The following is a 17,208-nucleotide window of genomic DNA, read 5'->3' on the forward strand; positions in this document are numbered from 1 at the left end:
TCCGTCGATCCTGCAATCGAAAGCCTGGTATCGTATTCATATATCAGTATCCGTTATAATATCCAAATCGTCGTGTAAATCTGATATTTTATCAAAATTGTTTTAAAACAATGACAATGACAGACAACGTCAGATTAATTAAGTCATGTTTTTTTTTTCTATCGAGATAAGACCTAGCTTCTAGCGTAGAACTGGAGTTACGCCATTTCAGAATAAGTAAATATTTAAAAAATGTATAATAAATTAAATACAAATCCTAGTAAATTTTAAGTTTTAATAATATAATAATATGTATGTAATTTTTGATCAATATAATCCTAGTGAATAAAATAAACTATTACCGTATTCCTCGTTTCAATTAAAATGTAGAGAACCATTAAAATTATAGGGTCAGAAAATTGAAATGTTGTTGAAAAAAAAAAAATGTTGTCTATTATTATTATGTTATTCGCAGGAAACCGCGCTGGATCGGGACAGGTGGCGTTCTCTCGTTTCAGAGGCCAAGATTTTTTTTGGATCGCCGAGCTAAAGCAGTTAGTTAGTTAGTTAAGTCTTTTGAGTCCCTCTGCTTTAAGACTCAACTCGGTTTTTCAGACTCTAGTCATTAAGTCGAAACTTGAATCCTTTAAAGATAACTCTTAAATTATGTATAAAAAATTGTGAAAAGGCATTATCTTCACGTGAAATTCAAGGGTAAGGTTCACATATCATTCAATAACACCTATTTCCTTAGTGTTCAATCAAATAAAACCTACATGTTTTTGACGAAGTATTTATCCGAAGGCTCGAGTCCGTTTAAGTTTAAGTTCCACTTAGAAGGCTCAATAAAGAACTTGACTCGGGGCTTAAATGACTCGGAAGTTTTGAAAGCGTTGAGTCGTGTAAAAACGAGTCGAGTTCTTCACATTAGACTCAAAAGAATCGAGTTCCTACCAACACTAGCTTCCGAAAGTTCTTTTCAAATCAAAACACTGTACGATTGAGCAATAAAAACTATAACTTTTATAAGTAGCTATAAAATGTTTCCGCTTAGCTGAAGGAAGGAAAGTAACCCTCAGACACGCAACAGCTCCTAAATATTCAAATATCCTGATGGTAACGATGTATATAAAACGATGTAAACGAAAATTTACTTTTCACCGCAGCATCTCGAACAAGGGTACTTTTCTGCTTAAAGGGTGAGCAAAATCGCGTTTTGCCCACTGAATGAGACAAAATTACATTCACGTGACCTTTATATTTTTGCGTGCGGGGCCTAATAATACAAGGTCGAAATACTTGGATATTAAAAAAAGTTTAAAATTTGATAAAAACACTCCGTTCTACGTTGGTACATTATACATTATAGAATCTTAATTTCTCTTGCACGGGACTCAAAATAAGCACTTGAAGAAATATCAATCTTTGCTATTTTGTTGTACAAATAACTGTTTTTTTTTTCAGAAACTACATAATTTTGAAATGAAATAAAAATTAACACGATTTGAAATGAGAGCAGTCACAAACAGATAAGGTCTTTTACTAGTTAACACGAGGTGACGCACAGTCAGTTAACGTATGCTAAAATAGGTGGTTAGTTTAACCTAAATGCTAGTTCCGTCATTTATACTAGGTCTAAGTACCACTTCTTACTAGACTTGACTAGATTTTGGTATTTAATAGGTATTTCTAATTATTTATTTGTCATATAAAGTCTTTCTTTGAAATAAATCATTGAGCACAATAAACAAAAACAAATACCTATAATCATTTACATCTATATATCTATCTTCACACATAATTATCGTTTGGAAAAATAGATAGTCTGATACTATTCGACCCTTAAGGATAATGTATTATTACAGTTTTATGATTATCTCTCTTATAACCTTCCCGCAAAGTTCGTGAGTAAAGCACCATGCACTCGACACATGTAACGTCATTGAAATGTAATAAAAGCAAGGACTGACTGATGGACACACCTTAACTATTGTAGGAATTCAAAAACGATTACCCACAAATCCGTGTTCACGTGTTACCGTCAATTTGTGTAGAATTACTCCAATTGAATAACCACCTTATTTAGGACATGGATATAACCTCTACGCGGTGGTTTATACCACACAGCCCGCAGTCGCACCTCGCGCACCGCTCGTTGGACACGCCACTGGAGCGAACTGGAACTATCTGCTTTTTTTCAAAATGGCGGCTCTAACGCTGTGCCTTTTGGCGGTATTGTGCAGTTTGCTACATCAAGGTTTGTTGAATTTAAATTAGTTAAGTGACTTCATTTGGTAATTTGCGTTGAGATGTTGGTACTTTGCTACCCTTCGTTTGGGATGGAAATAATAATTCAGTTGAAAAGTAGCCGCGTATCCCCAACATTTCAATTTTCCCGCCTATTCTTATTGTTATTATTTTAATGGCTTGTGCTTATTTCAAATATTACGTACGTTCAAATGGTACATACAATTTATTAAATTAAATAGTTTTCGTTTGTTAAATGGCGTTTTTCTAAGCAGGGAAATAATGAATCGTGATACGTTCAAAGTTGTGTCTAACCCAGAATATCTAGGCGTACCTCTGAATTCCAAATATTCCAATATTCAATATGCAAGAACAGCTACTTTATCTGCTGCCTGTAATTACGAATGGCTACATACAGTACACTACAGTTGCTAACTATTTATTATTACATCTTGTCAAACGAAGCTACTACATAAAGCTCATTAACGGCTCTACAAATAATAAAATCGTGTCAAATAGGTGATGGCCCTCTTGATTGTTCAAAAACAAATGAGAAAGTTGCATTTTATCCACATGTGGGGCAAACTACCTAATCAGATGCAAATTTTGAGTTGTTTCCTTATGTTAGCTGATGGAATTGACTTTAAAAAAATGATTTTGAATGATACATTTTATATTACGTTCATTTGGATTTGAATTGGTTTATTTTTTGGTATTTCACAGTTAGTTTTCCTCGCTTTGGTGTGGTGAACAATTTTTTATTTCACTCGGAGGCAAAGTTTGTTTAACCTTGCCTTGAAACCCTCGAATCGCGAAATAAAATTTGTTTGTTTCATACATTTTGGCTCCCTGACCTTGACATTTTCTATGGGAGAGTAATTTTTTTTCGAGATTTCGGTATTGGTCACATAGTGAAAGTTGCTCAGTATGACCTACATATTCAGCCCGTCAATTATTGCAGGTGACTAAATAAACACCTGTATCAACTCCCAATATCAAAAACTCAGTAAACCTATTAAAACATGTGGGTCAGGACAACCAGAACTAAATTTTATAAGCGTGCGAATCTCAAAATAGACTAAACATAAACAGTTGGTTGCGAAGCATTTATTTACTTATGTTCATTGCCCGTTGATGTGTAGTTATTTCTGTGGCACGCCTCTTTCATTACTTGATTATCTCCTTATCGTAGGTAACTATTATAGGCAACCATTTCGTTCACTATCACAAGATAGTTGTAAGTATGCAATATATATTTTTTATTTTTATTTTATTTTTTATTATGGCAAATAACAGTCATTAATTACATCAAAAGATACAATAAATGGACTAGGGAGAAGATAAACAGTGCCGAAACATTTTTCAAGTTATATTGTGAAAACATTATAGGAGTTCATACTGAGTATAAATTAGTACATTACGATACAAGTGCGAAAAATAGGAAATTCGAAACGAGTGGCGATAAATTAAAACACGACCGAAGGGAGTGTTTTAAATCGACACGAGTTGCGAATTACCTATTCGCACATGTATCGTACAACGTTTTACAGTACATATGGCCCTATAAATGTAACACAGTAACATAATATGCTACTTCTCGCACTAGTGCTATAAAGTAGCCCCATATGTACTGTAAAAATATTATACGACATTATTACACAAATTGACTAAGTCCCACAGTAAGCTCAATAAGGCTTGTGTTGAGGGTACTTAGACAACGATATATATAATATATAAATACTTAAATACATAGAAAACACCCATGACTCAGGATACAGGACTCAGGAACAAATATCCATGCTCATCACACGAATATATGCCCTTAGGATTTGAACCCGGGACCATCAGCTTCGTAGGCAGCGTCACTACCCACTAGATCACTACAAACCGGTCGTCGTACTTTGTATACATATATGTATATAATATATTTATATTGGAACCTTCCGCTGTCAGTTAAGTTGCCGAAGAAATCCGGCTAACAGTTTAATTAAATGACAATAAATGGGAAATGTTAAATGGCAAAAAAACAAAATTTCTTACAATCTTCATCCTTATGATATAATACGATATACATAAGTATATCGTCACTCTCGCGCATGACAGGAGGCCTGTTGCCCAGCAGTGGGACGTATATAGGCTGAATTATTATTATACCGTCAGTACTCCAAAAAAAACTAGTATCTGGTTAAAATGTGATAACTATGTATGGGATGCATGCAGAGTTACTGCCTTTTAACTTTGAGTAGAACACTTCGGCGACCTAATATAATGCCATAAAAGAATAGAAGATGACGTATATTCGACAAGTGCGTATCGTATAATATTGAATCTTCCGCATATTTTGTGAAATTGGAACCATTAAGAACGCAATAAATGTGACGTTTTTCATTAATATTGGACAATATCAAAGTAAACTGCTATTTGATATACGATTACAAACTTAAAGCCTAGAAATTAAAGTCCATTTTCTTCTGGCTTGGTATTCTAACGTTTACATAACTTCGGTACTTCTTTTAGCTGAAGCAGTAAAAGCTATTTTCTTGAAAAGGTCACAAATTCAATATTTACGGCATTACGAAGCTCTCAGGCCAATTCGAGCATACACTGACATTAGTATGATATTTGAGTCATATTATTTAATTATACAGACAAGTAGGAGGCATCAGTGTACGTTCGAATAGGGTTGTTTCCAATTTTTTGAAACGCTTGTAGTACATTCTATATTAACTAAAAGTTGCCCTAAAATTCAACTTTTATACTTAAATCGGCTTTAAATATGTTAAATTAACAAAATATATTTTGACAGATGCTTTCACGCTCAAAACGCTCTTTGAAAATGGTGTGATGACGTCACAGTTTACGGTTTGACACATAACTACATACACACGTAGAAGATACGAACTATCAACTGACATTTGTTATTTGTTGTTTATCGCCTAACTGTCAACAGTGTCAATCCGAGAGTTGTGACGTCATCAGAATCTTCAATGACGTTTCGAGTTTGGTCACGTGACGTGTGCCAAAAGCTATTTTAAATTCAATATTTACAAAAATATGGTCATTACATTACAGGTCCCCTAAAAGTAGTTTAACATGTTCTTATAATCCAAAAGAATTTATTGGGATACAATTCTGTCCTAAGATTTGTAGATGGAAACAACCCTATTGGCCTGTAAGTCAGTGTCAGCAGCAGGGTTCATTGGCGGTGCATCAAACCAGCGCGCTTTGTCCTTCCCAATTTTTCGGGTGATTTTCTTATTAATTTCTTCACTTGCCTGTCTACAACCTACATTATTTTCCAGGTTCAGCCATCGTGTGCTACCAATGCAACAGCCACAATGACTCCCGCTGCCTCATGGACAAGCTGCCCGACTCTCTTCGCAAGGAGTGCGGCTCCAAGGACACCATGTGCAGGAAGATCTCGCAGACCGTAGAGTTCGAGATGAACGGCATGCCACCGGACAGCAGGGTCATCCGAGGGTGCGGCTGGGACGAGAGCAACTACAAGGTCAGTACAATTATGTTGATTAGTAGACGGTCTTTAAAGAAAACAGTGGCCACTGTCCTAGGATGCCATTAAATTTACAGGATATTAGGAGTATTGCTGTCACCTTTGGGCAGGAGCACCTGCATGCCAGCTTGGACCCTTCGACTCAGTCCAAAGGCGCGCTGTACGAATCGCTGACGATCCCAAACTCACAAGCGGTATTGAACCTTTAAGTCTAAGGAGAGACTTTGCCTCCTTGTGTGTGTTCTACAGCTTGTACAATGGGCTGTGCTCTGAGGAATTGTTTGACATGATTCCAACGGCCACAGGGTGTTCATCCTCACATCTTAGAACCTAAATGGTCGCGTACTGTGCGGTTCAAGAGGAATTTCCTCCCGCGGACGCTCCGGCTGTGGAATGAGCTCCCTTCCGAGGTTTTTCCGAGGGTCTACAGTATGGAATTCATCAAAAAAGGAGTGTACAGGTTTTTAAAGGGTCGGCAACGCGAATGTAAAACCTCTGGAGTTGCTGGAGTCCATAGACTGCGGTGACTGCTTACCATCAGGCGGGCCGTATGCTTGTTTGCCACCGTCGTGGTATAAAAAAAAAAGGATGGATAACAAAACATCGATTAAGGATTATGATGCGTTTGTAACTAGGATGAGAGTAACTACAAGTTACAGGTAGTACAACGCTTATAAATGGACGGTAAGTCCGGGGCCCCTAAAAACCTCTTGAAGGGTACACAGGATGATAGCTGCCTGTTGAATTCAGGGGACACCAGTGGCGGATTTGCCCTAAGACCCAGTAGGCCCAGTCCTAAGGCGGCCTACGGTGGCAGCATGGTTCCATTTTTATCACCTGTCACTATGGCCCTCACTTTCGCGCTTACATACTTGTTAGAAAGTGACAGACATGGTGACAACTGATAAAGAACCGACCATCTTAGCCCTACTGATATTAAGGATGGCCAGATATTAAGGACAGCAGACGATATGATGGATGTTGGGAAAAGGGCCACTGGAACTTACTACAGAGCCTGGGGCGGCCAAGACTGTAAATGCGCCACTCCTTTGGTATAAACCACCAACGATAGATAATCTTAAACATGGGTGTGACTGGGGTGAAAGCACTACAAGATTTGTACAGAAGGGTTCGAAATTTACTACGAGCCAGATTTTGAATATCATGGAGAATATGTTAAGAACATACTGCCTGACAGTCAGTCGGGCTACCGATTATGGCTGAGATTCTGTGGTTGTAAGGTCAGTAAATCAGTTCAAAGTACTAAGAGATCATTCTAAAATCCAAGAGAGCCCAAATACGACTAATCTTGACCTGCATTCTCGTTCTAAATCGAGTTTAGTTTCGGCACGATATCCACCAATATTGTTGCTAAGGAGTGAAAATATCGAACAAGCACTAGTTTAGACCGACGCAACCCCTGAAAAAGATACATTGATGTACTCTACATTTGAGTCACAACATACGTTTAAATTCATTTATTGTGTAGATACATGTGATGTGTGATAGATGTGTCACTGCAAGCCTTGAATTTATTTTCGAAATAAAATACACCCGTACGTTAAATGATGGAGCTCAAAATAGAGTTAATATAATATTTAATTTAACTCCTTTCTCTCAAGGGCTGGGATATTACTTTTAAAAGTGCTGATCCAGGAGATTCAATGGATCATAAATCTTAAGTTTATTAACGGCGTGGACGATAATCTCGCTTCTCCATCGGTATTGATTTTACTCCCGTTTTATGCTGTATTAGACCTCGCATTTTGATTGGGAGACATTTTGAAAATGAATTTTCTGGTTAAACTTTCCATGATTTCCTGAGTGTAATCGGACCAAAATTATACAATTCACTCCCATCTACATTAAAGGACTCGAAAACTGACTCAATTTTTAAAAAAAATCTTAAATTATTACTTATTCAACACGCATGCTACTCAATTGATGACTTCATGTGTATAACCTTAACCAAAGATCATTGACCCAACATCGTGAAACGAAATATTATTATTTTTCTATTCCTGATTTGTTTCATTGAATCTATAATTATTAATTGTAAAATTGTATTTTATTTTGACTTGTAAGACGTACCAATAAAAAAAAAAAAAAAAATCCAATAAAAATAAATTCTGTATTCTGTATTCATGGAAAATTAAATTTTGATTTAGCAAATAAAGAAGGAATGGAAGGCCTTTTTATAGACTTGTAGGCAGCAGCTAGAATTTCAGCATGTCATATATTTATGCACGCTTAGTTTTGCAAAAGAGTGCGCCCTTTACCGCTTAGACACCAGCGCTTTATCGGTTTTATGTCAAGTTTTTTTTTATAGGACATTATTACACAAATTGACTAAGTCCCACAGTAAACTCAATAAGGCTTGTGTTGTAGGTACCTAGACAACGATATATATAATATAAAATTATAGATACTTAAATACATAGAAAACATCCATGACTCGGGAACAAATATCCATGCTCATCACACGAATAAATGCACCAGGATTTGAACCCGAGACCATCAGCTTCGTAGGCAGGGTCACTACCCACTAGGCCAAACCGGTCGTCAAAAAGTTGTGATTATGACTCGGACATATCCCCATCGCTACCGGAAAAAAAAATCTTTCTTCGTAACATTTCATTGACCCGGGTTTCAACTAGACGAGTAAATATCCGAAACCGCCTTCGCCGAAGTGGATCGATGTAAACGAGCACTATGTCTACGCTGTCCAAACAATTAACAAACTGTACCACGTAATAACAACGACGTAAAAGCTGAAAACATGTAGATGTAACATAGACTCTATCCCAGTACATATAGGGATCAAAGTAAAAGAAATGGGGAAATTTTGTTACTGCTGTTTTCAATGTGTGGGCAGTTTTTCGTGGAAATCGTCAATGGACAGTTTCGATTGAGACGGTAAGGTCGAGATGTATGAAAATTGGTTACAAATACAACTTCACTATGATTGTGGTATTCGACATTTATCTTTTTTGGTGACATATCGTTCTCATAATTTAGTATGAAGGACATATGTACCGGCAGTTTTTGTAGGGTGTCACGAATAATACTCTTTGATATTTCAGTACACGGCGGGAATAAGTTTATAACTCGAGATATAAAATTGAAGGAATTTGAACTTAAAATAGAATTACATACGGTTCGAAGTTCTTCTTCCCACCGTGTACGGTTTCTAGACCTGTAAAATGTTAAGCCACAGCCTGGTATATTATTACTTTTATTAGACCGAAATTGCATTCCTGCCATTTATAAAAGTTAATATTAAAAAATTATAATCATAAACTTCACATCGAAGCCAAGCCAACAAATCCAGGTGGTAATAGAAAGTAGGTATTAAGTACTGCAATGTTCTGCCGCCAGAGTGCAGCACTAGCACGTATCTTAAACCATAGAGTAACTTATACATACTGTGCCTTAAACTGTATTTTGTCAAGTTTTCATAGATAATAAAATGTGACATCGATGCATCAAGGCGGTTTGTTTACAGATCCCATCCGATCAGTTTATCCAAGAGTGATAGAGAGATTAGGTAACGAAATGTCGATTTTCTTGTTTCGCGGTAGACCCTCAGATTGTGGATGATTGTGGTAGTGGCGCCCCCTACGCAGAGTTTCGCGTAATATTCCCTATTGTTAGTGCGTTAACGTCAATACACCGGAATGACAAATATCATCTCCATACCTATTTAAATTATACTTTTCGAGTGTCATTAACTATAACCTTGGCTACATTCCTTGTATTCTTCAGCTAGGGCAAGAAGCTTAAAAAAAGTAATTATAACGTATATTTTTTCAACAGGGACGTTGCTACCAGCGCTCAGGCTTCGGCGGTCGCCAAGAAGTGTGCTCCTGCCTAGAAGACGGCTGCAACTCGGCCACAGCACCCGTAGCCGCCACACTGCTCATGCTGCTCATCGCCGCAGTCTTCAGGTTCTAGAAACGTCTAGAAGGTTCGATTAGAGTAGGGCAATGCTCGATAGGTAGTCTAGTCGTTTAAAATTGCTCTGTACTAGTAAATTTATTCGATAGCGAGACGTGACGTATGCGTTTGCGTTAAGTCTCATTTTGTATGGGATTTTCAGTTTCCAAAACGTCTCGCTTGGCGCGCTGTTTCTAAATCCCATACAAAATTAGACTTAACGCAAACGCGTACGTCACGTCACGCTATCGAATAAATGTACACTAGGGGTACTGATGAGTGTTTTGAAGGTTGCCGACTAAAAAGTTTATGCATATTCAGGTCATACACAGCTAGCCATTAGATTCACGACTCTTCTGTGGATGTAGCCGATGTTAAGGTCAATAAAGCCTTATTCTCTGATCGGAAAAAGCCCATAAACAATAAAGTACACAGGAGTAACGCCTTTTACATAAACCTGTGTGATAAAATCGTTTTTTACCTTTACCTACGCACAAAAGCTGTTAACTATTGTCCAAAGTAGTGTTTTGTTAGCAATCCTATATGGGCCCATGTTTTTTTTTGGTGTCGTTTTTGTTTTTCGTTAGATTTGGTTTTGGTTAGTTTGAAGAGCTCCTCGTTCTGGGGGGGTTATTCCCACTAGTTACCACCAAGTTGTTACCAGGGTTTACCAGGGAAGGGATTTTTTCCCCACCTTTTACCACTGGTAACTACTGGGAAAAAAATCCCACTAGTTACCACCAACTTGGTTTGGTGGTAACTACTGGGATTTTTTTCCCAGTAGTTACCACTGGTAAAAGGTGGGAATTTTTTTCCCCAGTAGTTACCACCAAAATTTGGTTAGCGTTCAATACTACAGTAATAAAACAGTAAAAATAGTATAGTATAAATAAGGGTGCTTTAATAAATAATCTTCCATTGAGTTACGAAAATACCTTTCATAAGTTAGTGGAAAATTATTTGTAGAACATACGGTGAAATTAAGCTCATATTGTACAGAATAGGGAACTCTATATAACGAAATTTATAGTCATCTGATTAAAAATTCGGCCCATATCAGGTTTTCATGTATAATTTTCAAAGTTGTATGAACAAAATCGGCAATTTTTAGTAGCCACGCTGAAAATGTTACTAAGTTTCTAAAATAATTGACACTGTTACACGTTTTCAAAATGTTACCAAGAGATCCCGCCGCGTTAGCCTTGTTGGTATTATTAGATGTTTAAATAGATTATGTGTTCGTTCGTTCGTTCGTTTTGTATGATCAAAATCGGCAATTTTTAGTAGCCACGCTGAAAATGTTACTAATAGTTGCTAAAATAATTGACACTGTTACACGTATTCAAAATGTTACCAAGAGATCCCGCCGCGTTAGCCTTGTTGGTAATATTAGATGTTTAATAGATTATGTAATTTATTTGAATGGTTCTCAATGTTCTCATTCTATGTGTTCGTTATGTAAGTTACATGTTAAGTTAGTTAGCGAGCTGTACATAGATGGTAAACGATGATAATTGATGATAATGTCACTGTAACTGTCATTCTGTTAAACGCCAACACTGTAAAGTTTATTGTGATTATTTGTTGTGTTTGTGTTTTGCTATTATATTTATTAGTTTTTCATATCAATGTTTCTTATTTCCTCCCTTATTCTGATAAAATGCAAGCGAAAGCAATCGCCTACAACGTTCTGATTTTCGTACTGATATGCAGATATCTATAATATGATCGGTAGTTTGTCATAATATGTTTGTATCGTCTGCCTAAATTTAATCTGCTTATGCAGGCTTATTTTACAAATCTATTTATAGACACTTTGCCCCCCTTATATTTAAGAATTATTACCAATTTATCTATCAAACACACTTAGCCCCATTTGAGCACCCGTTTGTTCTATTTTAGCCTATTATTCAATCAAGGAGGCCCAAATCTTTCGGTCCCAAGCAGACTAAAATACTAAATAATGTTTTTCCTGTACGTAATGAGCGACATCCTTGCGGCGGTCTTCATATTGAATACATATCATGGGTGTGCAAGCGGGACATTGCTATATACATGCATAGCGCTGTTTTGGTCACACAAGAGAGCCGCACGGTGCATCAGTGTGAGAACAGCGCAATGCGCGCGCATTGCCCCGTCGACTCTTGCGCATCTGAGCCTTAGATTTAGTATAATAAGTAGGTTAGTACTAGTCTGGTGTCTGACTTTTTTAAGTCCTAATTTTTGGATAATTACCAAAATGAGGTACTTCGCTTTTGGATTACTGGTGTTTTGCGGATTATTTGAATATGGTAAGTGGAATGTTTAATTACGTATTAAATATTAAACATCTTAATTATTATACTCATATTTTATACTAATCGAATACAAGTTCGAAATCTGGATTTTAATGTGTAATAGCAAAATTTAACGATACTCATAGATCGTGTCATTCACGAAGACGCGTGCCTTAACTCGTAAAGTCATATTATTAAAGGTTAGATTTGATAAACCTGCGCGTCATCGTGGATGACACGAATGACCAGAAGGTTCAATAGAAAAAAAACTGTTCACTTAAACATCGTATTGAAAAAAGGACCGCAACTTAATTAAAATTAAACTCAATTTAATTGAAAAACATACGCTGCAATCTGTCAAATATACACGATCATATCTTCTAGTAGCTCTGTGAGCTGTACACCTGTCGATCTCCCATGACTCCGTCCGTTTGAAAATTTTCTAAATATGGTAAAAAAGTCCATATAAATTATCGAACCTGTTCACAAAATTTCATGAGATTCGGTTGAGAAATGCTACCTGTAGAGTAAAGCAGCCAGACATTATGTACATCGTTTTTGTCTAAACTGAAACGGAGATATTTGCTTTGCTCTGTCAATCATACATCATCTAGTTAAATGGCTGGGAATGAGTAAATTAGACTATGTTAATGGCACCAATCATGGGACATTTAAGAAAAAAATTGGAGTATTTTTGATGTTTCAACGATATCTGTAAAATTTCTAACTTTATGTTTTCAATGTATTGAATGAAAGCTACTACAATTGGTTTCAATATTATTAACCAATTAAAACTATGGTTATTTGCTCCAGTCGTGGGATGTATGGCGCCATTGATTTTCAGACTAACAAATATCAATGAAAAATTAAACTTAATTATCTCTTTGGCTCTTGTTTGTGGTAAAATGTTGCCAGCGATTAAAAACTGATGGTAAACACTTGTTTTACAGGATTTGTCTATACCATTCCATTACTGGTGCCTGTTCCATTATAGGTGTGTTTACTATAGCAATAGCGCGTGCAAAACGAAATATATTTTCTTTAAAGATGGTTTGCTATTAAACGCGGAAGGCGCTTTTAAATTTATTTAATTCTGCCCTATTAATCTAAAAGGTGGTATCTCAAAAACATTTTTGCATGAAATTTTCATTGAAAAGACTCCTTTTTAAAAGCTATATATATATATATATATATATATTATAAGCTATTGCGCTAGCTGACCATCCGTCATCCACCGCGAATATAACTGTGAAAACGTCACTAGCGACATCTACACTTTAAGATTTAGAACCTTAACCAATATCTGACATCTGTATATACAATTTATAGATTGTAATGTAGTACGCTCCACAATATAAAAGGAAAAAATATTTACATTTAAGTATTCTTCCCTATTAAATATTTCCAGGTTCCCCAATAATGTGTTACGAATGCAACAGCGCCACCAACTCCCAATGCCTCCAAAACGTCCTCCCAGAGAACCTCAAGCGCAACTGTTCGGAGCACGACCGCGGCGTGACGCATACGCTGTGTCGTAAGATTATACAACATGTGGATGTGGCTGTTAATGACCAGTTACCGGCTAGCAGGGTTATTAGGAGCTGCGGATGGGATGAGACCAAATATAAGGTAAGTTATGGCATGTTGTGAGAGATGAGTGAGATGACGCATAAGCTGTGTCACAAGATTATATAACACAGATAGGAGTTGCATCCCATGCGCACTTGAGACTAGACATGAGGTAAGTTGTAGTATGGAGGAAGAGAGAGCTTATGACGCATACGATGTGTCATAAAAAAAAACAATGGGTCTACTTATAAGTTAAGTTGTGGCCTGTATTAATAATAATAATAAATAATTATAAATATTATAGGACATTATTACACAAATTGACTAAGTCCTACAGTAAGCTCAATAAGGCTTGTGTTGAGGGTACTTAGACAACGATATATATATATATATATATATAATATATAAATATTATTAAATACTTAAATATATAGAAAACACCCATGACTCAGGAACAAATATCCATGCTCATCACACGTATAAATGCCCTTACCAGGATTTGAACCCGGGACCATCAGCTTCGTAGGCAGGGTCACCACCCACTAAGCATGCGGATGTGGCTGTTTAATGAACAGTGTCATAAAAACTGATTCGATGATTGCACATGGGTCCTGACAGCTATAAACAGACACATAATGTTCTTCCTTGGCTGAAATTTTAATTCTAAAACCTTAAGATTTTTTTAGCTTGTTATCTTTCTTTCAGGGCGCCTGCTACCACCGCTCCGGCTACGGCGGAAGACAAGAGGTCTGCTCCTGCACCAAGGACCTCTGCAACGGGTCCAACGATGTCACCTCTATAACCGCCCTTGCTCTCGCTTCGTCTCTCATGACGATACTCAAGCTTGTCTGCCAATGACTTTAACAAAACACTCAAATCTCTGCTCCAGGGTTACCTATCTCATCTCCGAAAACTTAAAAGCCAATTATTAAAATTTTAAGAGAGGTATAGGCAATGTGAATGTCATCTCGCCTTGTGTGGTAGGGCACAGCACAGCAGATGTCATTCCAGATCTAGAGCAGAGCCCAACTGGGGAAGTACCTCCACCTTACAGAAAACCGCAGCCAAATAACACTTGACCCTACTCATAGTGTTGTGTTCCTGCCGGTGAGTAAGGTTGCCAGAGCTCAACGAGGGGGGTGGGGTTAGGGTCGGCAACGCGCATGTAACTCCTCTGGAGTTGCAGGTGTACATAGGCTACGGAGACTGCTTACCATCAGGCAGGCCGTATGCTTGTTTGCCACCGACGTAGTATAAAAAAAAAAAAAAAAAAAAAACCCCGAAATGTTCATTTGTCCGAACGCGTTTTTTCTAAAAACCGTTGAGTATTTAGAAGGGTCACCAATATAACCTAACCTAACTCAATGGCGTCTACAGGATGCTTTTTTCAAAAGTTTGGAAAATATAACAGTTTAAAAAAAAAACGCTTTCGGTTAAATGGAAATTCGGCAAATGAAAAATCGGGCAAACATATTTCGGAATTGCGACATGTTACCCTGCCCCCAGCTATAAAGTTATAAACAGCAGGTATCCATGGGCGGCGGTAATAGCTTACCATCAGGTGATCCGTCTGCTTGTTTGCCTCCTGTATCATCAAAAAACTAACAGTAGACCTAGCACGACCGGGCCGCGACAATATCTCGCACGCAAAACGGACTTCGGACTTTCCGTCTTTTTCTTGTTGTCTAATTGTCATGTGTCTAATTTTCTACCTGTTAAAAGGGACTAAGTCACGTGGCTGCTTCTCCATATAGACGTAGTCCTCATTTTCCTCTCTTTAACATTATAATAGTATTTTATACAATAGTAATAAAGAAACTTAGGTAAGTATGAATGTTACTCATGAAATAGTCACGTGTTGGTGTCTTTTCCACTGGACCGCGGTGCCACGTGATTGGTCAATTTCATTATAGTTAACTACAGCGTTTGCTTATAAATGTTATAGTCGAGTTGCGAGCCCATACATGATATGTACGCACGTATATGTTTGGACTACGAAATCATAATTCAACCATTATAGTCGACGAGTAGAATAAAAATATTTTTACGAATATTGATGTATATTAACCATAGCTATACCTCGATTCAATTTTTTTTGTTATTATTAAGAGGTAGGAGCTTTTAAAAATGTATATGGAATTCTGCTGCTAACTCTTATAATAATCAGTACCTGGGCGACCGAGCTTTGCTCGGTTATATCTTATAACTATTTATTGTAATATGGTGGTGTATAGGTGATAATCTTAACTACATTTTTTTACAAAATTAAACTTGTCTAAAACAATAAAAATTAAAAAATTATATAATTATAAACTTCAACATATAAAAAAAAACAAAAGTACTCACCGGGCGAGATTCGAACCCGTACTACTCGTTTAGCAGGCCGCGTCTTAACCCGCTGGACCAGACGGACAGTAGCCGGCAACACGAAATTAGCGACCATATTCTGCGTCGAAAGAAAAACGCATGAAAACTCGAAAACACGCGTTTTCCCAAACATAAGACTAATCTAGATCGATTGTTTACCCCCAAAAACCCCCATATACCAAATTTCAGCAAAATCGTTAGAGCCGTTTCCGAGATCCCGGAAATATATATAAAAGGGTATAAGATAAAAAGTTTTCTCCATAATGCAATATCCAGGGAGAAAAATGGAGACTACGTTATGTGTACCTATGAAGATATACCCCCTTATTCGTAAACGTCTACTAAAGTTGACAATCCGCTAATAATCGTTTGTGCCTTTCCATCATACCAATACGTCGGAAAGGGACAAACGATTATTAGCGGCTTGGCAACTTTAGTAGACGTTTATGAATAAGGGGGTAGACTTTAGTCGGCCACTAAAGTCTATCTCTCTTCTCTCGTTCGAGATTTGTACTGTCAACACGTGCTGGTGCTCAGGCTACATAATTAGCTAAGCGGGCCAAGTACCCAACATTTATATATTAAAGTAAATATATGATTTGAACACGAGACTTGGCCAAGCTATCAATGCATTTATTCAAAATCACGAATATTTAAATAATTTTAAATTTATTTATGAAATATTTTTATGCGTGATATGTGATACTGTTCTAATATCGGTGTAATCTTATATTGGCACTACCCGTTCAGTGTTGTAAGTTATTGTTTCCTGCTACCCAAAGGTTGTCTGGAAGAGATGGCTTTTTAGCGATAAGACCGCCTGTTGTTATCTAATTGTAATTTGTGTTCCCTTTGTATTCTCCTTTTCAACATGTGGTGTACAATAAAGAATATTTATTATTATAAATAATAATAAATATTATAGAACATTATTACACAAATTGACTAAGTCCCACAGTAAGCTCAATAGGGCTTGTGTTGAGGGTACTTAGACAACGATATATATAATATATAAATATTTATAAATACTTAAATACCTAGAAAACACCCATGACTCCGGAACAAATATCCATTCTCATCACACGAATAAATGCCCTTACCAGGATTTGAACCCGGGACCATCGGCTTCGTAGGCAGGGTAGGTAGGGCAGGGTATTATGTCTTTCCCATCACGGAACAATGGTGTTCCGGACCTTTGGGAGGCGTGCGCGGAGCCGAAGCCAACATGTAGAGGCCCTTTTGACACTTTAATGAAATGTAAGGGGTACACCTAGCGGATGTTGCCCTTGCCCGTGTCATGGGACGCACGCAGAGGCAGCACCT

At 37.1% G+C, this 17,208-nt stretch overlaps 2 protein-coding genes across 2 annotated transcripts; both read left to right on the forward strand.

The window, feature by feature from the left end:
- Positions 1-2,078: 2,078 nt before the first annotated feature.
- On the forward strand, positions 2,079-11,296 carry LOC133526219 (uncharacterized). Its single transcript, XM_061862747.1, has 3 exons — positions 2,079-2,236; positions 5,529-5,734; positions 9,554-11,296. The coding sequence occupies exons 1-3, from the start codon at positions 2,182-2,184 to the stop codon at positions 9,689-9,691; spliced, it is 399 nt and encodes a 132-aa protein (XP_061718731.1). The 5' UTR covers positions 2,079-2,181; the 3' UTR covers positions 9,692-11,296.
- Positions 11,297-11,313: 17 nt separating this feature from the next.
- On the forward strand, positions 11,314-14,660 carry LOC133526216 (uncharacterized). Its single transcript, XM_061862743.1, has 3 exons — positions 11,314-11,964; positions 13,358-13,578; positions 14,224-14,660. Exons 1-3 carry the CDS (start codon positions 11,637-11,639, stop codon positions 14,374-14,376), a joined length of 702 nt encoding a protein of 233 aa, XP_061718727.1. The 5' UTR covers positions 11,314-11,636; the 3' UTR covers positions 14,377-14,660.
- The last annotated feature ends 2,548 nt before the right edge of the window (positions 14,661-17,208 follow it).

The sequence above is a fragment of the Cydia pomonella genome, chromosome 16 (assembly GCF_033807575.1).
Source record: "Cydia pomonella isolate Wapato2018A chromosome 16, ilCydPomo1, whole genome shotgun sequence".
NCBI lineage: Eukaryota > Metazoa > Arthropoda > Insecta > Lepidoptera > Tortricidae > Cydia > Cydia pomonella.

What these genes read in the sequence shown, in the direction of transcription:
- LOC133526219 (XM_061862747.1), top strand. Translation starts at nt 2,182, where the DNA reads ATGGCGGCTCTAACGCTGTGCCTTTTGGCGGTATTGTGCAGTTTGCTA. An exon ending in GTGCAGTTTGCTACATCAAG is followed by an intron (nt 2,237 to 5,528) that starts GTTTGTTGAATT and finishes ATTATTTTCCAG; the next exon opens with GTTCAGCCATCGTGTGCTAC. An exon ending in GGGACGAGAGCAACTACAAG is followed by an intron (nt 5,735 to 9,553) that starts GTCAGTACAATT and finishes TTTTTTCAACAG; the next exon opens with GGACGTTGCTACCAGCGCTC.
- LOC133526216 (XM_061862743.1), top strand. Translation starts at nt 11,637, where the DNA reads ATGTTTTTCCTGTACGTAATGAGCGACATCCTTGCGGCGGTCTTCATA. An exon ending in TTGCGGATTATTTGAATATG is followed by an intron (nt 11,965 to 13,357) that starts GTAAGTGGAATG and finishes AAATATTTCCAG; the next exon opens with GTTCCCCAATAATGTGTTAC. An exon ending in GGGATGAGACCAAATATAAG is followed by an intron (nt 13,579 to 14,223) that starts GTAAGTTATGGC and finishes TCTTTCTTTCAG; the next exon opens with GGCGCCTGCTACCACCGCTC.